Source organism: Colias eurytheme, chromosome 3 (genome assembly GCF_061535395.1).
Source record: "Colias eurytheme isolate Ceu_HAF_F1 chromosome 3, ilColEury1 Martin Lab GWU primary, whole genome shotgun sequence".
Taxonomy (NCBI): Eukaryota; Metazoa; Arthropoda; class Insecta; order Lepidoptera; family Pieridae; genus Colias; species Colias eurytheme.
Genome location: NC_142982.1, coordinates 4012934 through 4040744, shown reverse-complemented (window position 1 = coordinate 4040744; position 27811 = coordinate 4012934). Strand labels below are relative to the sequence as shown.

The 27811-nt window shown below is 35.4% G+C and overlaps 1 protein-coding gene across 7 annotated transcripts in view; it reads left to right on the top strand.

Moving 5' to 3' along the window:
* Positions 1-27811, top strand: part of Hr4 (nuclear hormone receptor 4) — a 66031-nt gene that overhangs the window by 31971 nt on the left and 6249 nt on the right. The window contains exons 1-6 of one of the 7 annotated variants that reach the window (XM_090119452.1): positions 1290-1431; positions 15057-15308; positions 21172-21276; positions 25211-26302; positions 26383-26600; positions 26684-27079. In XM_090119452.1, coding sequence (XP_089975578.1) covers positions 15293-15308; positions 21172-21276; positions 25211-26302; positions 26383-26600; positions 26684-27079 — 1827 coding nt within the window. In that variant the 5' untranslated portion in view covers positions 1290-1431; positions 15057-15292. Of the gene's footprint in view, positions 1-1240; positions 1432-15056; positions 15309-21171; positions 21277-24072; positions 24444-25210; positions 26303-26382; positions 26601-26683; positions 27080-27811 lie in introns of those variants that run through there. The other 6 variants (XM_090119451.1, XM_090119453.1, XM_090119457.1 and 3 more) reach the window with 6 other exon arrangements.

The following is a 27811-nucleotide window of genomic DNA, read 5'->3' as shown; positions in this document are numbered from 1 at the left end:
TAATTTTGTTTATAAGTCCATCAATAGTTAAAATTTAACAAATTTTTGACTTACATAAATAGAAAATGAACTAATATAAAATAAGCTAATATTTTGGGCATTATCATTGATACTCGTCTCGTCAATTTGAAACAGTTATTTTAAACTGAACGTTATTTGTTTGTCGCTCTACGAGATCCAGTTTGTCTTGAGCCGAGTCGCTTCCTGGCGTTCTCGACTAATGACTCGGATCTAACAAATTGCTCACAAACGGAGAGGTCCAAATCCATTGGTCGGTTTAGACGTGAGGCGGCGTAGCTCGTGACCCAATTTCGCAGCTGCTGGTTTCAGCAGCGGTGAGGAGGCGAGGGGAGGGCGACAGCGCGCAGGCAGTGGGGAACGGCCGCGTGTCAATGCCGTACGTTGACTCCAGCAGCGGCATCGATGCGGCCTCTGCCTTACATAACCACCGACAATGAGCACTCTGCGAATGCGTGTGATGTACCCAACCGCATTCAACACATTCTATTCCATATTCGAATGGGAGATTTGATACCAAAGACTACTCCAAATTAGAAACCCGGTACAGATATATTAGATCGTAATCGGGAAACACTATAATGATGTAGCAATTCTAATCACGTTGAGCTTTGTTTTGTTTCTGCTCTATCATTAATTTTGACATTTCAATGCTACGCATCTAGTATCAAGTCAATCTAAATAAAGCGCAAACAAAAGATTCGTTGTATCAATTACAAAACTAGGAATGTAATAATGATACAGACTTAAACGCAACAGCCAACAAGCTTCTGATTCACTGTTCTAACATGTTGTTCATATAGCTAAAATATGCGCCATTTTCCTGTATGTTAGTCAGAATATTTTATACCTAATTTAGAGATGTAGTCAGAGGGTACTTTAAAAAAAACAGTAAATAAAAAACAAATAATTCCTAAGGGATTTACTGTAAATGGAAGGTGCGTGTAATCATTATGCGTTAATAATTTACGTAAGGGTTCAAAACGTGAATGAAAGGGTGATGTAAATCGTGAGTGCTCAGCGGAGTTTCAGCGCGGTATAACAATAGGTGCGAGGGCGGGCGGCAGCGACCCGAAGCCCGAAAGTGAAAGATGTGCGGGTGCGCGGTGGGAAGCGCGCGGGCGGTGGGGCGAGCGAGCAGGGCCGCGCGCCAGCGTTAGCGAGCGGAGTGCAGCGCGCCGCAGCCTCACGCAAACAAAACTTTAGTTACTAACCTACTTCCGTACGGGCGCCAACCGCGAGCGCGACTGACGGTACGCTTCACGCTTACCTTTACGACGCCGTGTATGGCACGAATCAGTGATGGACTATTTTATGAAAAGCGAACTGAATACGCGCGCATCTGCCTCGGTTGAATGGACAGAAACACCATTATTCTTAGCAAACAGGCGAGCTTGAAAAACATGTTTTACGGTGAGACGATGTTTTACGGTACACTTTGAAAGCTTCCATGCTATATTATCACGACGGCATACCTACACTCTCGTTTTCATCTACTAAATGTTTGTTTGTTTTTTTTCTAACGGTCACGCACACACCTCTAGCAACACGTGTTTGACAAAAAGCTTAGATATAAATTACTAATCTCCGAAAAACTTTAAAACTATGTATTAAAAATTATCCACAAATAAAACCGAAATTACTATAATTCTACACGTTAAACAATAACATTGTTATTATCATATTTTTTTTAACCAAAATAAATTATAGGGACATAATAAAAGCTACTAAGAATCCTTCTTTAGTCTATAAATACATTTTTTTGTAAAGTAACTACGTATCTGTCGTAGTTATTTAATTTATTGGATTTTTGGAAAGGATATTATGTGCATCTAATGCGCAATACTATATTTTCTATTAATTTGATGAGCTACTTCATTTAAAATAAGAATTTTCGGTATAATAATTGAAAAATACGCACATTTATAGGCTAAACTATTCAAGGAGAATAGATACCGGCGGCCATATTGAATTTGCTACGAGATGTTTTGTACTATCGCCCCCTATCGGATTATTGTCACAACAGACATACTAGCACTGATACTAGCGAATATGCCAATCTATAATATCAAAGCTTGTCGATAACATCATATTTCTTTGAATAATTAAGAATAATATTAAAGCTATTCAAGTTTTAAAACGCTACGAGCCTACAGGAATGTTTTCAGCATGTTTTTAATAAAATCTTGCTACAACGATATCCTATACTAAACTAAATGTTATTGGTGATTATTTAACACTTCGAGTTTAGATATAAAATTGAATGTAAAAAACAATAAGTTAATATTGGGTATATTAAGCAATTAATTCATAATTGTCTTTTGACTTACAAAGCAATGATTTATTGTATAATAACATTAAAATATACAATTTTATATTTGAATGTATGAACTACGGTACTTTGCGTACTGCATTACTCTATGTGCACAATTAATAGAGTTCCATTTGAGTATTTAACTTCCTTTACAAATATTTCATAATTACTTTAGTGCTCAAGTTTCACTGATAGTTAATAACATTATGTCGTACATAAAAAAGGCATACTTATTGATACATCATTTCTATAACTCTTCAATTAAAGTTGTTTCGAAACAACAGAAAAAATATTTCAGTAATCGCCTCGATTTTGAAGCGAATACAAGCTTGCGTACGCGCACGTATGTAAACCGCGTTGGTTACTGTTAGTGTTTGCGTAGATTTTTAACGAAAACGCACATAACGTCGTGGTGGCTCTCAATCGAAACTAGGTCGGTTCAGTGACCTATATGTTTATCTAATGATTGTAGCAGCGGTCCGGCGCGTAACGCCTTGCGTTATCATATTCGTTCGCATTTTAGTTTAGGTTATCTGACGGGCAACCTGTCTCTTGCACTATTGTACAGATATCACATTGTAAACAAATTTCGTTTCCGCATAACAATCTTTACCTAAATTACTGATTATCTTTATTGAACGCTTTATTGGCTAGCGCGGATTGAACAAAAATTGTATTGATTATAGATATACTAATAGATAGACCATATACTTACATAGAAACTATTTGGAAATTTGTGCTTAGTTTTTTAATCAAGACAGTTGTCTTATCATATTATAGAATAATAAAATACAATTCGCAATTTTTATTAACTATTTCAAAAGGCTTTATATATTTTTTTGTTTTGTAATAAGTCAAGGTATGTTTTACTCTAGTAATTTTGTATTTGTAAAAATTAAATTAACATTTCATGTTTTTGTCGTTAATTAAAAAATGAAATACCTATTTGATTTAATTTGATAAACAAAAATGTCATACATTCATTAGTTAAAGGTGTCAAAAATAAAATCTGATTTTATCGAAAATTTCATCTTTGTATACAAAGTGCAAATGCTACCCGTTGGCCTTATCTCTGACCGTACGAAATACTTTCTCTTTAAAATTTTACTTTTAAGTTGGTCAAAGTTGATGCTTTTACGGATAAGGCGAGACGGTACTTGCAATATGGATGATGGGCGATGACGTGAACTACGAACGCTATGATATTACAATCTTAAACGTACAAGCTGTTATGGATCTTGTTACGTAGATGATAAAGATAACTTTCTTTTGCTTGAGAACAAAGAAAATTACGTACCGAGGGCATGCTTTTCCATTTCAGTATTTTATGTGTGTACACTTTAATGTTAAAGACTTTTTTTTACTTAATATTTAATTGTCTAGTGTATAAACACAAAGTGAAATATTAAACTAAATAATGAACATTAGAAAAGCTTATTAGAAGAGCTTTTCTGTTATCGTGACTCCGTCAAGGTTAGTGAAAGTTAGAAAGGATAATATGCAAAGCGTGAATGACGTCACTCTACATACAGAGGCGGTGTGCAGCACTAGCTACTAGAGCTATCAAAAGTATATTCATATGAAATATTGAATAACGCTTTCATTTTAAAAAGCTTTTGATCCCTTTTCCGAAATTATTAAAATTGGTGATAACTTATATTTTAACAATATTTTAAAAACTTAGACAAAAGAATTCATTTTATACCTTTCTCACCGAAAGCACATAATATAATATTATTATAATTAACTGAACTTCTTGTTTGGGAAGAATAAGTAGTTGGATAATTTTCTGAACATAATTTACTCTAAAGGAAGTCAAAAATTCGGCACAAGATTTTACCAACTTATGCCTTAAAATTTGGGAACAAGGTTTGCTGATAATTAATACTTTATTTGCTTTGTTGTTACCTTCAAATGTTCGAAGTATCTATTAGCCCTTCATTTTTGTTAGCGCCGGCCGTATCTTACCTTGCTGAAGGTGAGCGTCGGTCTCACACAAACAAAATTCATAATTCCTTACGTCGTGTCTGTCTCTATCTCGTGCATAATTAAAGTACTTGGAGTGAGCGGGATAGATGAGATTAGATGTTGTTATTAGTAATTCTAAAACGCACTAAGCATGAGGTCGCTCGAACAAAACGTAGATGCGTCAATGTACGCTGGCAAGGTGACGCATTGTCACTAGGAATGTATTATTGTAATATGTTTGTGCTAGGTGCGTAATTGTGCACTATGTTAAAACATTCACTTTTATATCGTAACGTATGTATAACGGTAAAAAATATAGGACCTATGATAAAAATGCCTGCACAAACTGTATGAACTTTTCTTGGAATTATAGAACGTGTCATGCAAAAAATCGATCGGACACTTAATAACTTCGCACCAGTATTGACTCGACTAACTAGTAATAGCTATTGCACCATAGCATACATATGCTATTCATATACTATGTTATGAAATGATTGAATCTAAATATTATATAATAAAAGAATAGGCACGAAGTACTATCACATTTAACAATAACGTTTGTATTTACTCGAAAAATCACTTATTTTTCGACTATATAAGATTACGAATAAAGTAGTATATCGATACACATAATATATATAACATATACACATAACGTACGTGAATTTTTACAAGACAATAGCTTGCAACTTTCCTAATAGACATACACATAGTCGCGTAAATTGACGTGCGATAGAGTTGCATAACGCTGCATTGTACCGTCGGGATGACTGCCCGCCCTAGTTTCGAGATTGAAACCGACAATACATGTACGCACACATTGCAACCGTCACGCTTCGTAAATAGTTCATAATATGGCTAACATGCTCTATTATCGCTCCCACACGATAGCGTTTTATAGTAAAAGTAAAAACCAAGTACAATTTGAATACAAAGAACGCGATAGCCAATTTAGTTACGTTCTAAATAACTTGCCAACTGCCGATGTAAATACTTTTAGTACCTTACAGTAATTGTTTCTTGAGTAGGAAGAGAGAGTTACAAATTGGAATTATAACTTCGATGGTTCAAATTTTTTACTGTTCATTATTTATCATTTAAATAAAATATCAATTTGATAGTAATTAAATTAATCGTTTTATTCACGCTGCTTATTTATACTACTGTGATCATTTCCATTTAATAGGTACTTTCATAAACTGCAAGTGAATATGACGATCAAGTGTATGTCAGTTGTCAGTTAGAAATTAGGGTCAATGATAGTTAAGTCATAAAACCATAACTGAGTCATCTGCCTATACGAACCACATGTGAGTATTTCTGCGAATGGTAAACTCTCTGGTGGCGGAACTGCTTTAAATTTATCTTTAAAAATAACCTTAATTGTAGTCATATTTTATAATTATAATGACGATGCACGAATCTACGGTTGATTTTGAACCGAATTCTTAACGTTTTAATAATAGAATGTTTTAATTGTCAGGAAATGCTTTCTTTAAGGAAGCAGTTAAGAGATGAATATACACATGTGCATATTCATCTAAAAAAGAAATACTATTAGATAATAGTATTTATTTTTTATAAATATTTATAATAATAATATTCAAAATCTACTAAATATTATAAAAATGTCTGATGAAATATAACTATTTTATTATTGTTTAAACTATTCTTATTTTTTTTCTTGTGCAAATAGCCATCGTAATAACTGCATAATATAATTACACTTATTTGCAATTAAACATTATCATAAACCGAACGAACCAACTGAACAATTATAAACTTCGTTAAACGCATCCTATCATATTATTTACATTTAAGAATTCTAGAAAAATCTAGAATTTTCTCGATTCATTAAAACAATATTAGTTTTTAGGTTAATCTAGTCGCGTTCATGAGGGCAATGGATTTCCCACGCAGGGCTTGCGAGCGGTGGCCTTGCGTCTGAACCTTTGTGACAATGATGTAGGAGTCACGGACTCTGAACCACTGGCACTCGCGTTTTCCTCCAGATAGAACGGATTTATAATGCTATAAATAATATTCGTTTAATTAATCGCTGTGTTGTCACGTCAAATCATTAAAATGGTATTTCAAAAACGACACGAATAATAATAGATGATTAGATTAATATTTTTACTTTCAGTAGGTATTTGAATCATTGATGCGTGTAGAATAATTTTGATTCAATAAGAAAACAAAGAGCTTCATCATGTAATGGAAAAATAAACAATTTCCACAGTTTCTAGTCGAAATGTTGACATTAAACTGAAACTTTTTAAATAAAAATTATACATTATAAATTGATACATTAAATAAGTTGTAAAAGTGTGAATATGTAATAGAGAGGTTAACGATCTTTAAATTGAATCTAACGATCAAATCAAATATATTCTTATGGAAAGTGAACGTATGTATACACCCTATAAATAGATACTGACCTTTCATTTGGATGCGTCAGCCAAACTTGCATTATGTAACTGGCGTCATGGCACACATAGAAACAATACAGTACATACATAAAAATCTACCTGTGAATGTGTGCGTGATTTAGTAGCGTTCGAAAGAGAAAGTGGTTAAGGTCTATGGTGCTTGACCAGTAGTGTTGTGTTGAGCGGCTTTGTCGATATCGATGGATTAACTTAATTTAATTTGTTGGAGCCTATCATAAATAACTTTCACGTATTCTTTCTATTTTTATTCTTAGATAAAATTAATTGTAGTGTTTAAACATCTCAACTCTACAATGCATTTTACTTTTTATGATTAGTCAAAATCAATATAAATATGAATATGATGACTGAAATATGAATAACTTTTATTCTTCAATTTGCTTCTGTTTAATTTTCTAAATGACTTATTAATGCCAGTTGCTCATTATTAAGAATATTTACTTTTCTCAGTACTTTTTTCATATTTTCATTTCCCGCCAAAAAAGTCGATATCAACAAACCCGACCATCACTACCACTATGATAGGTCCTACGGGATGTACCGTAAAGGCGCGTGTACATTTTACCGTTCTGTGACGTCACTACACCGGGTACCGTTGCACCGTCTGCGCCGCACAAAGCCGTTACAGCGCCTGCGCAGCCTAGACCGGCAATACTCTCACTCTCGAACGAAAACTTTTATCTGTCTTCGTTATGCGTTGTTAATTTAAAGCTTTCTTGACTATCGTTGGAATTATTTACGCGTCGGTATTTTTATTACGTGGCGCGTTTTATACTAGTTTTTGTATTTGTTCTGTGTGGTGTAATGTTTCTTCGGATTTGTTGTTTGTTGATGTTGTGTTTAATGTTTTATTAGCTAATTTAACTTGCTTACTTTTTAGCAATAGGGATATCACCGTAGAAAGTTTTTCTTTACATTGAGTAATTTGATATACCTAATCTAAATTCTAAATTCATTTCACATTTTAACCGAAATTAAATAAATAATTGAAATAGAAAATTTCACTCACGCGGTAACAAATCCTCTTTGCCATTCTAAATCATACAAACAAGATATATCCTGCGACCAAAATGTTCAATACACAAGTTCCCACAGAACCAATGCACTAATGTGCAAATACATAACTTTTAATGGCAATACTTGTTCATTATTTGGAGTCAATGCTTGTAACACTCAGATAAAATCGCGTGAAGCAAACGCTCAAAACACAAAACCTTGACCACGGCGGCTGACATTAAAATCGTATGCCTTTCACGGCTCTGTCAGGTGGTCGCTGGTCGCTGGTCGCTGTTGTATAACTGACTTTCCATTTTCTTTGACATACTATAGAAATGTTTGTTTTATTTATTAAAATCTTTAGTAAAACTTTCCTTAACTCATTATGAAATTGTACGTAAATTAAGTCTTTGAAGTACAGCTATTAAGACTCGGCAATAATAAACTTTTATAGTGTTCTTACTTCTTAGATAGATTTCAAAATACACAAAACCTTATATCTGTCTTTAAAATTACACCTAGTTTTATTGCTTACTTTGTTAGTTAGGTTGAATGACTAAACGTCCACAATTATTTTTCTTTTTTTATTCATTGTTCTTATGGATGGTTGAGTTGTAACTAGATAAACCAGTACAGCATTAAATCATTTATTAGCCCGTTAGTAAAACGAATTGTTATTAAATTAAAGTACAAACATTCCTGAATAGTAAACAAACAAATTGCAAAAACATGTCGTTGTAAGTTTTGCAGAAATTCTCGGTGAGCACACTAGCATTGCAAGTTGCAACCACTACCCAGCAATATATGTCCCGCGTATAGTCATGACTATGTTGTCTCATACCAATTCGTCTGAAGTGCGTATGTAAATAAAAGTAATTTGCTTTATATGGTCGTGATATTGGTTCCTATAGAGTATGAAATTCGCTTTAAGCTTGAGTTCTTGCGACACATGCAGACTGGTCGTGCGCCACAAGTTAAGGTCGACAATATGTGGCAATTTTCCCATTTCGAAGAGAAGCAAAACCTTGACCTAGGTATTATGTTTCATTTCGTCACTTGCCTTACATTGCAGACAACATACGGACATAAAAATTCGTATTATCATTATTCATAAACTTGATAATAATAGTCATAGGTAGTAATTTTTGTGAATTTCCTGTCTACCAAAATGTAAACAAACACGATATCTACGTCTTTTTACACACTTTGCATTCAAGTCGAAAAACCGGTATCTGGTTATTAAATTATGGTACTAATAGTTTATTTAATAGTCGAAAAAAATTCCATCACCCCCATTCGCGTAGATGTCGCTGCTCGAGGTGGGGCGCGCGCGCACGTTGCGCCACCGCGCGCTCTTTACGCAACGAGGCCGTTCACCCCGGAAGGCATTTTCCTTAGTTTCTTTAGCAGTGTGTTACTGTGGCGATCGCGTGATTCGTTCGCGTGTTATCCACCCATACTAACCCTCTGATCTCGACCGACCCAATTATCCCGAATTTAAATACATTACAAACATAATGAACTACATTACAAACATTTTATTGCTAAATAAAGCAACAGCGTACAAATTACGATTATATTAATCTACTAATACTGGAGCTTCGAATAGTTTAGATAGCTTCATTATTATATCTAGGCATTATCTACAAAAGATACAATATTAAAATTAGACTTTAAAGCGAAAACAACACTTTAAATAACCATGAAATGTCTATGTTAAGGTAAAAACGAGTTTTCAAAGTTTATTCTAAATTACCTACTAATTTAAATAAATCTTATCATATATTATATGCATGGACATAATGTAATATATTGACAATGTCCGCGTAACGCGGTTGCGTGTAGTCACAGACAGACTGACCGAGTTAAATGCTAAATAACTTAATTTCATTATTTTTAAATATGTGTTTTCAATTTTTATTACAATTTAATATCTATTGCAATATGATCTAACAATTTTATTTAAGGACAATCGTAACAAAATGTATATTTTAAATCACTTGCCTTTACAATGGTATAGAGTAAATAATAAATACATTTTAATAATTATTTTATCAATATTACGTCTTTCAATGTGTTTCAATGTGTCAAACCATACAGTGGTAAAGAGAAAACTGGAAAATTAGGAGTATATTTTGTAATAAATATCGTTTTCGCAATAGATATAAACTTATACATGAACTCCAGCCTTGACTCGTGGCTTAAAACTTGAACAGGTTCTATACAGCGAACAGGAAAAACGTTTCAATGTGATCCGTGTTGTCGGCCATTTACATAACTGTGACATTGTCGATGAAAGCTTACGTAAAGATGCATCGACTTACGAAAGCGCACCTCCATACTTCTATTTCCATACGTAAAGATAGCACCTGTAACGATATTTCACAGTTACAGATACCGTTTTCTCAAAAGGTTCGTTATATTGAGGAAAAAATAAATGTAATTAAACGACCTTCTCAAAAAGTCAAAGCCTCTTGCTTCGTCGTATATTTTTGTACATAGTACGCAATTATTACGTATTGAGATACAAAAATATATTTTAAATTTATCAACATGAATAACGAACACATTCTCAGTTCTCATACAAACCCAGCCTTACGAAATACTAAAATAAACAGTGAATGTCTGCGCGAAGCCGCTAAAAGCTCGTATTACTCAAACGTATAGAAAAGTGATTGAAGCGAGGTGACAGTATAGAAACCATTGTACATCATTACTCAACAAATACGAATACAGATGCTAATACTCGTAAATTAAAACATCACTTAATAAATCTGTCCCAAATAAACAAGGGTAAAGACCTTTTGCGTAACTTACGTATTACGTAGGCCAGTGAGAGGCAATGTCAGCTATTGCAATCGTGCTATTATTATGACAAGTAAGCAGCTTGAAATCATTGTTTTGGCTCTGGCTTTTTGTTTATTTGAAGGCACCGAGTGGTTTGTTGTAATCGTGCTGGGTTGTGCTTGCAAGAGTGTGGTTTTCCCGTATTAATAGTGAGACGTCCTTAAAGTAACGGAAACATTGACAAATTATATTTTTCTTTGATAACTATGACCTCTGAGTTCGGTTGATATTGCATATTTTTCCCTGTGTAATTTTATTCGAAAAGCATTATCAACCAAACAATATTACATTTTTCAAATATACCAGACTCCTTTATATATAATTTATATATGTATTTTAATTATTATTTTCCTTTATTCACGATCAACGACTACTGAAAAGAATATATATTCAACTAGACTTAATATAAAATGTCCTAATATACGATGTCCTAATAACAATTCTTGTAAACAGCTAAGACACCACTAGAACTCTATTCTCAAGGTATTTGCTATGTCTCAATTATTAAAATAAACCTTTTGTTTCGATGGTTCGAATATGTAACCAAAAAAGGTCAATGACCGGCCTCGACGTTTCTACAACTATTCTTGATAAGTGATAACAGCCTTAACACACATTTTTGCTGTTTCATTTTAAACGTTATATCCTATCGGTAAGGCTCAAGTTTATGTAAGTAGCCTTCATTCATACGACCTTCTGTTTTGATATTTGATACACTAGCTTGTACATTTTCCGCCTTAAATTCAGATTGCCATTTTCGTAATTTGAACTTAAGTGCTAACTATCAAGTCTTACAACCCAATGTATCGATTGGTCCTTAGGTCCTCTTGGAATTGAATTATAGAACAAATGTTAGTTTGTTTGTCGTTGCTGCGTTCTTGACAGCCAAAAAGTGAAAACAGCAATGGTGGATGAGAGTTGTGAAACCGAATGGTGACGCGGGCATTCGACACGAGGGTACGCGGTGCGTATACAATGCTGACGTTATATAACAACATAATACATATACCTATATATTATATTATATGAACAATAAATCTCTTCATATTTCTAGTTCTACATTATATTGTCTGAATAAGTATAATTTGCAAATCTTTAGAAGTATGATCACAATCAAACTTTAGTATACAGGTACCTACATAAGTTTAGACGAAAAAATAAATATTTAGAATACATGTAATACCTAGATATTTCGGAATAGAAGATGCAGTCTATATAAAATATGCTTCTGCGTAAATAATAATATATTGTGATACATAATATATGCTATTTTTTAATACAGCAGGTACATATAAGACATTTGCACATTACTCGTAGCTTACAGTGATCGATCAATGCTCTATTCCAAAAACTTTCTAAAGCGATAACATCTATCCATTGAGAACTGTTTGGGGCTGGCATTCATTAATTGTTACTTTGGTTACCGCGTACCGAAATGTAATTGTTGTACAATAAAGGCTCTTGTGTGTCATTGACATCCAACTATTGTTTATTGTTACCTTTGTGGACTTGGAATTTCAAAATTTCATTCAGCTTATACTTTATAATGAATAAGTAGCGTTGAAAAACACAAATAAGCTTAGGAAGACGTTCGCTACATGTAACACAATCTTAAGTATTTTTTGTTAAAATAATTTAATTAATTCCATTCTTCACTGCATGATTGGATCGAAGACAAAGTGTATAGAATAATTGGACAATACAGTCATTAGCGTGATCACTTTTCGGCACTGTTTACCGATGGGCGAGGTCATTCACACCTTTATCGGCGAAATTTGGATTGTCACCAGCGAACGTAGTTTATAAGTTTAATATTCATGGGTTGTTGGCCCCTTAATTTTGACACATACATTAATTACATTTTTTATCCGCCTGATCTTTATTTTGATAAACCTCCTTAAGAAATGAAGTTGCGTGTATAAAACACGCGAAAGATACTTTTGTACGAACACAACGTAAATTTTTGTTGCTGAATTAAATCATAGATACATGACTAATTTTTATTCCAAGATTTTTTCGTGGTAGCTAGTACAAAAATTTGTTATAAATACAGTTTTATAATAAAAGAAAACACATAAAAATAAGTAGATATTCATTGCGAGATATGGCAGTACTTATCAGATGTTATTATTTTCGCGTCTAATACGTTAGATTAAAATTAATTCAGGTAGGTCATTCAACTGTTGGTATTTCCTGAAAACTGGTCTGAGTATTCTTGCATATCAGCGCAATGTGATTAATTCATAGATGACAAAAGACTGATAAATTATTGCTAAATAATTATCAAATCTTTGTTTACTTGTTTCATAAATAGGTTGTAGCAACATTTCATAGTTACGTATATCCAGATCACATTTGATGTATAAAAGAAAAACTAAAATAAATTCGATCATTTGGATGCTTTATTTGTCTTCATAGATGTGGGTTTCGAATACACATGTCACAATCAAAACTTAATACTACGGCTGGAAGATCTCACGACCATATTTTATATGGTAGAATTGTGCCGCTTAAAATAAATACATACTTAATAAAACTGAGGGGCACATTAATCGCCAAACAGGAAAGAAATTATCAAAGCTGCACATAAAAATGCAATTTGAAGCAACTCCGGATATCATGATTCACGTCGATTTTTCTGTATATGAATACTTTTAAATGGGACGCCGGGTTTTCTTTTACCTGTTTTCAGACCATGAATATGTTGCGTCAATACTTCGGGAGTGTTGTACAAGAGAATAGTTAACTGTTAACCCAGATTCATTGGACCGTCTAAATATATATTTGACTACCTGACCATCGACGCATGCGACGCATAGTTCTGTATATCCTTGGGTATTGTTATTAATAAGTCATTTCTTTCAGTTCATAGAAATGAAAAATATAAAAGCAAACAAGTGTTTTGTAACAAAGATTCTTCTTATGTATTTATAATATAAATATAAAATTGTTTACATTATGGTTTTAAATGAATGATATCTTTTATAATTATATTTTAGTACATACAGCTAATTACAAATAATAATAGGAAATTGCTACCTGTTTAATATAAATTGTTCTTTGTTAACACAATGAATCAGTAATCTAGATATACACGAATAGAGGCCGATGCGAATGAACTCTATTTTAATGTAATCCAACACCAAACTGTGCCATCGGCCCGTCTAACCTTTTGGACAAAAAGCGGCAGGCGGCTGCAATGTAGGTTAAGCGAATATCAACTGATCAATATTGCACGCCTCATAAGCGAAGCGTTGAGGTGGGTACTACTGTCACTTCGCGCAAAACATCTGATTTTTCAAACTTAAAATGTCTTTATGTATCATACATTGCACTTGTAAGATAATACATACACACACATGTTAAGAAAAAACACTATTTTTAACGTTCATGATATTTTTGATGTCATTTTTGTTATTTAAACTAGTTAAAAAACAGTTTAAAAAAGTTCTGTCTTGGACGTCCGTGTGTCTGTATGTGCGGATCCTTTTTCTTGTTAACACGATAGCGACCGAAATACTTTACTAATCGAGTCTTTTTTTTTCTCTTACGCTTGAGTATGCTCAGGAATAGAACCCTTTCATTTTTCAGGGTCTGATTCGATGTGGTTTAATTGTTATTAAATAAACAAAAATAATAATTAATAAATATGTATTTATTAAAAAAAAATTATGAGGCGTGCACTTTTGGATTTTCCAAATTATTTTTCAATTTATTCAAATTTATATGACATTTAAATAATACTTTAAAATTAATTTTGTATGCTTTTTAATAAAGATATATTTTGACAAAAAATAAATACTTGTTTGTAAAACATAGATTTCACAAACTTCACTTGAAACCTGCAAAGATCGTTCAAACCATCATCAAGTAGCGCGTGCGCACGCGGCTGACCTACTTTCCGACAGCGTCAAGTAGCTTCCCCTCTGTCAGTGTATCGCATACACCATGCTACGCCATACCACACCGATTACTGCAACCCATCCTAACACTGAAATTCAACTGCATACTTAACGAAATCCCTTCATAGGTTCATCGACCCCGCTATCGAAATCGCACACTCACACGCCTGTCCTCGACGAGCTGCCAGATAAAAAAAATGAAACAAAAAACTTTTCGTGTAACGGTGAATGAGTACGAGACAGAGATAACTATATTTCGGCAGCATGCACTACGATCGTAAGGTCGGCTACGAAAAACACTAGCGCAATTTTTACAGCGTACGTAATTGAGTACGGACGGACATGACGGTGTGTGCGTGAGCGCCGAGAGCGACGCCCGCGTCCGCCGAAACGGAGGCGGAATATTTAGGTGAAAGTGTTTCGAATTTCGACATGACGACATTCGCGCGCAGTCGTTATCGTGATTTTGCCGAATCTAGAGGTTCAGAGAGCGCGCATGCAGTCGCGAAGCGAACTCCGTCTGCGCTCGCGCTATCCTCATGTGCTTTTCCGCAGGAACCGTGCCGCCCCCCGCGTACTGATCGTGCTAAGTGCTGCGGTGAAAAAGTATGCTGATAGTTGGTGTTACATTAATATTTCGGAGACAAAAGTTGAAAAGGTGATCGGTAATTAGAGAAATTTGTGGAACTTTGTGTGATGTGCGTATTGAAGCGCTAAGCAAGCTGTCGGCGGGCGAAAAGCTGGAGCCAGAGGCGCATGACGCCTCCACACACGCATCTCAACTGCAGACAATGACCTCTACAATGGGTAATTTTTTATGATAATAAACATAAATTTAAAATGTTATTTTCCAACAAAAATACATAAATTTTAAACATCTCACCAGTATAGCGTAGAACGATTATGGCCGTTACTCGTAGTCGTTGTCGTAGCATCTCGCTACGTGATCGCTACGTCTACGTCTATATAATATTGACTATAACTTCGATAGGAGATGATATTTCTCATTTATAACTTATTTAGTTTTCTAAGTTATTTAATATTTACTTAACTTATAAACGCCTATTTTAAATATTTTTAAAGACCTTATTTAAAACAAATTAATATTTGGTAGAATTAAAAGTGTACCGCAAAATTTATTAAATATATCTAATTTTTTTTTCACCAGTTGCTTATAAAAAAAGTTAACATTTACGAATATCTAATGTAAATGATATGGTAGTGATATATTTAATAATATGCAGGTCGATGACGTATAAATTATATTTCCTTCAATTATTTAATAAATATTTTATTACTAACATATATGTACGTTAAAAAATTATGGTGTGCCAAAGAAATATCCAATTTAATAATAAATCTTTAAAGGTCTGATATAACCTCTTGTTTGTAACAAAAGGTTATATCAGACCGACAGATAAATAAAACGCATAAATTAAAACATAATTTACGAACTGTATACAATATAATAATCCATACTAATATTATAAATGCGAAAGTAACTCTGTCTGTCTGTCTGTTACTCAATCACGCCTTAACTACTGAACCAATTTGCATAAAATTTGGTATAAAGACATTTTGATACCCGAGAAAGGACTAGATGAGATAAGTTTTATCCCAGAAATCCCACGGGAACGGGAACTATGCGGGTTTTTCTTTGACTGCGCGGGCGAAGCCGCGGGCGGAAAGTTAGTATGAAAATAAATTTAAATAATCCTACTTAGTACATAAACTAGCCATTATTCAAATATATTAAAGCTGCCTCGAAATTTTATTGAAAACTATTAAATTAATAGCTTCTACTTCGATATAAATTTCAATAACTGTTTTGTATTTCGAAACAAAAGCTAGCACGTTTCGGGTTAACCGTGACATTCTTAAATCATCTCATGAATCACGACTGTTTAACAATTGTTTTAATATATGGTAACACTTTTACTTTTGTAGCAAAATGGCCGCCCTTTGTCTATAGTCTATGATTTGATGGGGTCGATGATCTCATCGTTTTGTCGTTGCCAAAATGCGTTTTTTACGCTCACTTTCCAATGCGGTGAAAGCGAAAAGGTACCGAATGTCACTGCTTCCTTTCAAAACATTGTAGTGGGAGGATATCTGTGTTCGGTTTCAATAATAATGGCTGTTAACGAGCACAATGTTCATTGTTAGAATAGTTTATGTATAGTTGACGTATAACTAACATTATGTTTGTTCAATAATGCTGGGTATATTTCCGCGAATACATTATACAGGACAAGAAATTAACAAATTGACATTGGCAAGTTTAAGATGTTTTTCTTGTTTATAATATATTATTATGATGTAGGAAGTCATTTAATCGGAAGTAACTAGAGGTTTTAAAATAGAACGCTTGATCAGCGTGATCGTGCACAGCCTGAATGTCAAGGCATATATTTGAAGGCTAAGTTACACAGAACACAGTCCTGATCAAGCTCTCTACATTTTGCCCTAATCTTTTGTTACCACTTACATTGCGCAATTATTTTAATATAGAACCAAACAAATCGCTTCTTATCGCGTATTTATACTTAAAATATTTCATGTTACTTCCTATCAACGCAACACTAATAAATACTAAGTTTACCTTAAAATTATTGTGAATTATTTTTTACCTATTATCCGTACTAGTGTCGTAATCAATATGTTAATTCATATTATTATTCATATACGTATTAATATCATTTAATATAAATCATGCATATCGAATATAAGTTTTGTAGCATTGATGTCCATATTAATATAAATTAAACTACAAACTTCAAATTTGCATAATTTTATAAAACTTTATAAAGAACAGTCGTCATAAACAACAAATTAACAATATTTTTATAGATGTATATTTTAACATTTAACGTCATTGTTGACGGTTGTATTTCCTTAAGTTAAAATAACATAATAGAGCTTGATTTCCATTTTTTCATTAATAAAAAGTTGTAGAATATAAAAAGAGATTTGTTATTGAGTTTTTTGGATTGATGCAAAGCTCTTTAGCTAAACGATTAGAATTCTTCCAAAACTACGTATATGTATAGCGGCCTATATCCTAATAGTTGGCTAATAAAGCTCTTTACCTGATTAAATTATCGTCGTAATTTACTCGTACATAGGTAGGCGGTCGTTGTCGCTGAAACAAGTCGGCCTCGGTTCGGCAGTGACATTGTGGCCGGAACCGTGCTCACTTCCGACTAACTGACCACTGAGATGAACTTCGTGTTACGAATTTTTAATGCACTTAGACATTTGGGTATAGTTTATCGAGGTCCTTCCTTACCTTGATAGATTAATTACTAATCCTAAAGCCTCTAGTAGGGGAAAAAGGCATCGATGGTAGACCGCTGCGATCCTATTGTTAAGATTATCATTTTTAAAATGTCAATATGTATGCTAATGCTAATATGGATTATCCATCAAAAATAACTAATCTGTTATTTATTTTGTCTACGTCGTTCCCCACTCGGTATATTTTTAACGATACCCTAAACATCAAAATCCTTTCAGGCGTTCTACATGTTTTAGTTTAGTTTATGCAGTTAAAGAACCCACAAACAGAATTTTTTGTTATCAAATAATTTTAAGAAGTTCTACGTAGATACAGAAATTCCAAAAATACCACCTCACCTCAAATTCCACCTTAAATACAAAAGTAGAGTAAACTATAGCAGCCAGCAGAATGTATTCTAAAGGTCAAAATACACTTTGGTGAAACTAAAATCGTCATTTTATTAACAAATCGCATGACTAAAGGCATAAAAATCATACAAAGCTTGACTTAGATGAGGCCAGAACTGCCAATAATTTAACAATGATTTAATTGCGAAATGAATTGCCTAAGACTTACAAATTAATTGAAACTCCTTGATAAGTTCACTTTATGCATTAAATCAAATTAGGTTTTGAAGTGAATTTAAAATTTTAATAAAAAGAAATAAAAAATACATACTTAAATTTAATATTTGAATGCACAGCTTCCTATATTCTGAAGCGGTGCGGAAGTCTAATTCGACCTTAAATAAACTAGCGTCGCGTCGTAGAAGTCGCGACGACCACAACATCGAACATTTTATTTGCTTCGTTAACGCCGTATTATCAAGGTCTTTGACTCGCTCAAATTTATTTCGATGATAACTGAAACAATGTTGAAATCATGCGTAAACAACTCTTGTGTACCATGTTTTTTCTGAATGTCAATTGTTTTGGGTTTGCTCTGTGCTTAAAAAACATATCTCCAGTTATTTTTTACACCGTTATACGCTTGAAAACTAATCGAATATGTCTTTTCAAAATATTTCGAGTGACTCTACTGAAATCGCCTAAGCAGGCATACGAGCTGGCGGGTCACCTGATGGAAATTGTGATGCCCGCCGCCCATAAGCATTCGCGATGTTAGGTCCACCGCGAATGTGATGCCAGCCTTTTAGGTATAAATATGCCCTTTTCTTAAAGGTCTCTGCGTCGAATCTGTTTGGGAACACCGAGGATGGTAGATCGTTCCACAAGGTCTTCGTTCTCGGTAGAAAGTGTCGGGAAAAGCGCACTGTGGTAGACCGCCATGCATCCAGGTGGTGGGGGTAGAACTTTAATTTGTGGCGAGATAGATAGATCCGGTAGAACACGCATAGAGATGCAACATCTCTCCGCAATGAAAGTGGATCTAGCGAATCGGAAAGCTTATGGTCGTCAATAATTCGGACGGCTCGTCGCTGTACGCGGTCCAATGGTAGGAGCTGGTATTGGGGCGCTCCGGCCCAGAGGTGAGAGCAGTACTCCATGTGGGGCCTGACTTGTGCCTTGTATAATTGCAGGCGATGAGCAGGTGTGAAGTACCGTCTTGCCCTGGCGAGCACCCCTAGTTTTTTCGAAGCTACTTTAGCTTTGTCCTCCAAAAAACCGCGAAACTGGACATCAGACGTAATTTCGATCCCAAGGATTCCGATGCTAGGTTTTACTGTGATAGGGGTGTTCTGAAAGTTAATGGATACGTCAAAAGGACTTTTCTTGGCGGTAAACGCGCAAACCTGTGTCTTGGCCGGATTGAAGTCAACTAAATTTGATTGGCCCCAAGTCGAGATTTTCTCTAGGGTGGTCTCAATGTTAGACACGAGGTTGAACAAATTATCACGTTAGTAATTTGTTTCATTACATTTCTTAAACGTCAGTCTAATTATATTAATTATTTGTCGAAGAATTAAGAATGTACTATGACGTTCATGCGTTTCTTTAGAGGCATCATAAATCAAGTGTATGCAAACTAATAAATAAATTTCACAGTATGTTAAGATAACAGTAATCGGTCATCAATTCTATCGCCTAACGTTAAAATAAATAAACCGATAATAAAACAATAATGGTCACAAATGACTCAATTCATAGACGTGCGTAATGTTTCCGTCATAAATTTTATTTCAACTTTTGTTGCGTCAAATATGACGTTTACTTTTACGAGAGTATAAAAAGACATTTAACTCAATATAAGTAAAATATTAAGCTAGATACACAATTGCTTGTTTCAGCTCCACTATTATAAAAACCCATTGAGCCCCGAACGGCCCGACCGGTCCACGACACAATAGATTTTCTATTGTGTCTGTGATTCCGGGGCCTGAGTTATTAATGAATATAAATTTTATCAGACAAAAATATATTTACATGCTACATTGCACATTAATTCTAATTCATTTAACTTCGTCGCAGACAGAACTATAAGTTACATCATTCAATTCTGCGCAATATACTAACACAACAACGATTTTTTTACAACTAGTCGCGTAGTATTTATAATATCCTCTTTATTTCGTAGCAAAGAGCTGAAGTATCTCGTGCTTCGAAAAATTTTTATTCGAACATTTGTAGGACGAGTAGAATAAACTATATAGACAACAACTACAAAGACAACAAATCAATCAAGGTCAAGGACCTGACCAGTAATTAATGTGCACACGGGCACATTGGTCATTATGACGGATAACATACGTACGGTGACGTATGTGGCGATAACACTGTACATAATTCCATACACGTTGATCTACGACGTAGATTTCAGGTAACTCATAAATGCCTGTAGCTGAACATGTGAAATATGAACTATATTATGGTATTGCAACGTCAAATATATATACGTCTATAAAACGATATGAAAACAATGAACGGAAATTATTCTAAGGAATGGTTTCGGTTATTGCTGTTTGCCCTTCAATGTCGATTTCAATTTCACATTTAACGAACTAGTGAGTATTATTTGGGCGTTTTATTTAAGGTGACCATGATCTTTAGTGAAACGTAATTCGTTTATTAAATCGTCTAAACTATCTATGAAACATACAAATATAATGATGAAATTTAGACATGAATTTTAGACAAACATTCTTAACATATTATAATGAAATACATTTGAGTTTTCATTTATTATTTTTCCACACAAACGCATTAGCTCTGATAACAAAATAATACAGGTCAGCTGTGTGGTTTAAATATATTTTAAAACTTTAGGAGATGGATAGAATTTTTGGTTATGAAAAAACCATTTGGCTGATACCAAAACTGTAGATGTGTGATGTGAGAAAAAATGTAGATTCCTGAAAGTGTTCGTATTACAATTATTTTTAAAACTATTTAATAAATGCGATTTTTTAATTTATCTTTTATTTGTCCCCAGGAATAATGACACTCAGCCGCGGCCCGTGTGACCTCGACAACATGAGTCTGTTCCAAGACCTCAAACTAAAGAGGCGGAAAGTTGACTCCCGATGTAGTAGCGATGGTAAGTCACTCATTTTTTAATCCTCAGAAAGGTGAGTCATTCAGTCGTAGATAAGATAGTTTTGCGTATAATCAACGTAATAAAGAGAATTAAATGAATGTCTCACCGTTCTTCTGGTAATTTTCTTTTAACTGTTGGTGTTGTATGCCTTATATTAATATGTATGTATAGAGAAACTAGGTGAATGTCAACAAAATATATTGACAAGCTCTGAAAAAAATTCTATATAATTGAATGGATTAGGAAAATTCTATATGTGAATTTACAATGTAGAGACGTAGCAGCAACATTTTTTCCGCCTGAAATGTCTTAGCAAACCTAGACAGTTGCCTAACGTTCCATTTGATGCAAGTAACAGAATCATATTAACAGTGTAAGGTCAGGAACGTTCTATTGTTATTCCGATCAAGATCTCCGCTTGCCACTCAGCTCACGGAACGTCTGTCACTTTCGAATGCTATAGCGAATTCGACTCGTTACTGTAATTTCGTTTTCATTTCAACGTGATTGTATTGCGATTAATCGCTGACGTCTTTAGCGTGTAATAGACCTAACCTTCAATTAATTAAAATAGAACAATCTTTAAGTATCTATTAATACACCATCTTGTCTCTGAATAATTTTAATAAATGTAACTTCGACTAATACCTACACACATCTGTGTACATTGACTTGAATACTAGTTTATAAAACAATGTTTTTTCATAAGACTAAATTTGTAGGAACAGTCATCTTCAACAGCAGACTGAATGCGCAGTACAACGACTATTAATAATACAAACACGTTTTAAGTAGGAAATTCGGTGGTATACACAAGGACTCTGTCAATGTCATGTTATCTGCGACTAATTTCCAAAAGGATACTTGTAAAGTTTTTATGAAAATAATAAAAATCCGTTATAAATAATTAGAAGTGTTTTTCAAACCATGTGAGAGTGCCTTAGTGTTATGTAATCGTGTAAATAAAATAAAAACGTTTGATAATCGACATCATCTTCAAACGTTGAATAATAATTGATGTTTAACATAACTAGCAAGAGCGCCAAGTGATGTGAAATGCGGACTTTCACTTGAAACACGAAATAATAAACCGCCGAAATAAGATCCGGTTCAACGGGTTCATTCTTAAATGTTGGATTTTGAACGGTGATTATAAAAATTCTTCTGAAAATCGCTCCATTTTTGGCGTAGCTTATTTAAAGCAATTAAAATAAACCACCATAGGAAGTTAGGAACATTTCCACGACATTATAGATGAAATTAAAGGTTTTTCCTTTTCACCAAATTTGTAATCTTATTTTTGAATTTTTTTTTCAAAGCACTGTTACGTAATTACACTTCAAGTTATCGGTAAAGAAATTAAATATAAATGATGACGAGGAGAAAGCACTAAACGATCGTGCTGTAATTGTGGCCATTGTGACCTCATGAATAATACAAGAGAGAAAGATGTATTCATTGTCATACAACGTAACATTTTGCTCGAGGCGTTAATAATCGAGCTGACAAGATGAATGGACTGCGGAGTTTAAACTTGAGGATTTCTCGATCTGGATTTCGTCGGTAATGAAATGTGTAAAAAATAGATTAGACTAATTATTTATAGATTTGCATGAATCTAGATAGCGATGTGACGTTGATCGAGACGTAGATCGCGCGTCGGGGGTGTGACGTCGTATGACGCCGGGGCCCGGAGCTCGCGAGTCGCGTCGCGCTCGTGCCGTGACGCACCCCTTGCGTGCGATATTCATGCACTTGTGTGCATTCACTAGAGATAAGCGGGATCTACTTTTACGTGTAAATGACTCTGTGAGTCCACGCCTCACTGACCACTCGATTGTTTTCGTTTTTTATCTTGAGCTTGACATTAAAAGTTGTTACTTAAGACTCGATACTTTATTAACAGCTTCCTTTTTTTATTTTTTCAGTTTAAATAAATTCTGTAAAGTTATTGATCGGTTGTAAGATAAAAATAAATCATGAAAGAAAAAGGGTCGTAAGATTATATAATGAAACGATGTTATTAATAGACAAGGGCTGAAGGGGCGAGCCAGCGCAGCGACACGTGGAGCTCTTAAGGGAGGTGTATGGGGTAGGAATGACCTACTTTCTCTCGGTCGGTGACCGCGTGCGACCTTCGTTTGCAACGATCGAAAAAATATCTTTCAACCAGACGTATATTACGCAATTTCTTTTGTTTTCGACGCTTCCGTGCTTCGTGTTTTATTCCGAGAATAGTTGATAATGACTTGTACGAAAATGTTTAGCAAACAATTAGCGGTATAGTTATGTGAATAATTTTACATATATTATGATGAACTGGGATTTTAGATTTTGAAGCTGAATGTAAATTAATTTTATGTGTTTGATAATTAAAACTTTGTTTTTGTGTATTGTTCATCAATGGGCTTTATAGTTAATAGCAAATATCATTCTTTGATAGTGCTTTTCCTGGGTTTACCCCATTCTACCGTAATTGCCATTTTCCTAATTCATTTGTATATTGACAAGTAATTATGAATCAATAAATCAAATACTGTGCAAATCTGCACATAATGTCTAAAATCCTACAATATATAGCATTGCCAAACCAAGTGACCGAACTTCAGTTGCACCATCAAATTGTAAGCTCTAAATAGGCAGCAGTACCAACAGTTGGCAATGTTTATTAAGTTTACCAATATAATAACTGTAATATGAAACTTACATTTATCTATGCACCTACCTAGGACCTTAGAACCAATTGCATCACGCGGCTAGAAAGATCGGTCCCCACCAATGATGTGGCAAAGGACGCTGAGTGAAATAGAGATCGTCCTCGAAGCGAGAGCGGTACACGCGTTGCACTAGTCATTGTGCGGTTGCACTTCGCACGCACGGCCGTCTGAGTGACCTAATAGTGGCTGGAGGGGACCGGGAAGCGTGCGGGGAGCGAGCACTGCCGCTCTTGCGGTAGGTCGGGCTCACTGCGCGCGCCCGACGCCCGTAGTCGGCGCTGGAAAACTTTCTTCGTGACTTTTCCACGCGTAAACAAAACAATTTTCGCACGCGCGATCGCGGTTTGTGTTCAGTTTAATGCGAGTGCCTGCAATGTAAATGTTAAGGGTAATCGACGCCTATGGATTTAGTAGTAAAAAGTCGGTAAAGTTATAAGTGCCCTTATATCGGTAATTTAGCTTTTCATTTGTATGCTTTTTCGGGTTTAATTTGGTCTTTTTATTTTGGTTTGGAAAGAAATGCAATTACACTTTTCTATTTCAATATCGCAATAATTTATAAAATGTAAATAAATCAATATGAAATAGGTACTATAAATTTATAAATAAACACATATTCGTGTTAGGTATAGGTAACATGAAATATATAGTCCACGTAGCGCCCTTTGTGAGCACAATCGCGCGCGAACGCTAAGCTTCCGGGCCGCGCACCGCATCTGCGCCCGCGCTGCTTTCACTTTCTCTTCGCGCTCCACACCGCATCTCGCGCTCGCTCACTGCAACGTGCGGCCACGCTTCCTAGATTTTCAATATATTTTCAATCCTTTCCGTATTCCGCATTGTTATATAATCCCATTAAATTGTTTACTATTTAACGTCTAGTGGATTTACAGATAGAACGAAGGTATATATTATTTAATGGACGCTGGTACGTACAAGTGCTTTTACCAATGAGATTGTCTTCATTAAATTGATTAGTTTTCTATGTAGTCGGGCCCGCAACACTCACATCGTGACGCAACCGGCTAATCTAGTCGGCGGCGGCGGGAAGTGCAGTGTCGCGTCCCTGCGTCTCGCCCCGCACCTTCTAAACTGCGACTACGCCGCGCGGTCGTTGACATTTCACCTAGTTTCTATTTATCATTTCTTTAAGACTATGCCCTTTTTCTTTCGCGCGTTTCTAGGTTTATTGTTGATTGTTTCCCGTATGTTCACAGGCGAATCGGCAGCCGATACCAGCACGTCGTCGCCCGACCCGGGCCCACCATCGCCGCGCATGGCCGAGGCCGGCTGCAGCACGCCGCCGCACCCGCCGCCCGTGTTCGATGGCGGCGGCTCGCCCTCGCCTTCACCGGCTTGCCATCCAACTGTTATTCGGTCGGCGCCGCCCAATTCAGTCATCAAGTTTGAAGGAGCGCCTGCTGCTATCAAACTAGAAACCTCTTCTGCTGGAAAACATGATTCCTCTCCCTCCTCTCAATTTTCTTCGGTAAAATTAGAAGCACCACCGCCAGATCCACCTCAGCCGTACAGGCCTCGCAGCCTGGCACCACCACCTCCTAGTCCCCACTCGTCGCTTTCACCGAACCATTGGCCTCCAGCAGCATGCATTAATGGAGTTAAACCTGAACTAATTGGAGGACACTTCCCACCACAACCGCTAGAACCAAAATCAGGGCCAAGAAGTTCGACCCAATGGAGAGGAGCGCCAGCTGTTATTATGGGCGAATCAGGTGGAGTTCGAACGATGTTCTGGACATTACCTGCACCTACTTCCACCGGCGAACCAGCTGCTAGTGCATCGCATACACCGACACCGCCTGCTTCAGATCCCAATACGTGTAGTGAAGAATCTGCAGCTCGGTTATTATTAAATCTGGGTGAATTGAGGCGAACGCAAGGACCACGGCTAAATATGGAGCTGTTATGGGCCGGCGATGTTTCTCAACTACCCGCACACCAACAAATGCATGCATTAAACCTTAGTGCTGCAGCGGGAGGAGTATCAGGTGTTCCAAGCGCCAGTTCGATAGCAACTCGGCCTGAACTCCGGACTTACGCCCCTGAAACTGAACGCGATGAGGATGAACAACCAATGATCTGCATGATTTGTGAGGACAAAGCAACAGGTCTCCATTATGGTATCATTACTTGTGAAGGCTGTAAGGGATTCTTTAAGAGGACAGTTCAAAATCGACGAGTCTATACTTGTGTAGCGGATGGTGGCTGTGAAATAACAAAAGCGCAAAGAAATAGATGTCAATATTGTCGATTTAAAAAATGCATAGAACAAGGAATGGTATTACAAGGTGAATTTATATAAATTCAGTCTTTATTTTTTCAATTAATGTATATAAAACTATTTACTCATATTTTTTTTCTTTAACAGCTGTGAGAGAAGATCGTATGCCAGGAGGCCGAAATAGTGGCGCCGTATATAATCTATATAAAGTAAAGTATAGAAAGCATAAGAAGGCAAATGCGAAGGCAGCGACAACAACAAGTAGAGCATCGCCTCCTGAAAAACCTAAGGACCCTTTACCGCCCCTCCCACCGAACCTCGTAAACGGGACCATACTTAAGACTGCTTTAACAAACCCTAGCGAGGTAAGTCGCTCCAAATCGCAACAGCATTCTAATTGAAACATTTCTGCAATTAGTTATTATTCACCCAATAACTCTACTTTTAGGTGGTTCACCTGAGAGCAAGACTGGAAAGTGCTGTATCATCGTCAAGAGATAGGGCGATACCGCTTGATAGAGCACTGCACATGATCAGAGCGCTGATCGACTGTGACGCTATGGAAGATATTGCAACCGTGCGTCATTTACCTGATCTCCTTCATGACACATCAGAAATAGGTGATAAATTATGTAAAATTGGCGACTCGATTGTCCACAAAATGGTGGCGTGGACAAAGAAGTTGCCGTTCATAATGGAAATACCTATGGAAATACATTCAAAGCTGTTGATGGAAAAATGGCATGAGATATCAGTATTGACAACTGCAGCATACCAAGCGATGCATGGAAAACTGGCTCATGCTCCACCGTCTTCAGACCATGAACATGATTTTATGCAAGAGGTTAGTAATACGCATTGTACAATTTATATAAAAAAAAACTATCCTGTTACCGTAATTGTTATGAAATATAGAGTAAGCACTTTCAAAACACTTCCTAATATAGGATTGTCGATAGAGTTCGATATTTTATAGCAATCTTAAAGACTAGCCTCACTTGAGTGGTAATCGAGCGGTCACATTCGCTTTACACTTCCGCCATATGCGCGAGCGCAGTTACGTGATCTGCATCGTTGCATAAGCGATAGAAAGTCGTCTCAAACTGCACTCCAATGCTCGTGATGCATAACCCGATCTATTGAAACAACGAGACTACGCGTTTCTACGATAAACCATTCAAAATCAACCAATTATTCTGTCTGTCTTATGTGTAAATATCGTACACAAATCAAAGTAGAGTAACAAAAACTCAATTAAACGAAGAAAAATGAATGTTGCATGTATTACATAAAGTGCATTGGTAATCGCGGTAGTTACACAAAAACTGTTTCATTGTCTAGTGCATTTCCTTCTCGCTTATGTGTTACAATTACGTGAACCGCAAATCAAGCTCTATTCTTTTTTGTTTATTGTAACAAATGAGTAAATCTTCGTTTCAATTCTATGAGTTTTTACAAAAGATATACATAGAATGACAAACATTTTTATTACAATCTCGTTAAAATTATTTGTATCTTAACATTTAAAATTTATGAGAATATGATATGTTATTAGAGTATTTCAAGAAAATGAAGT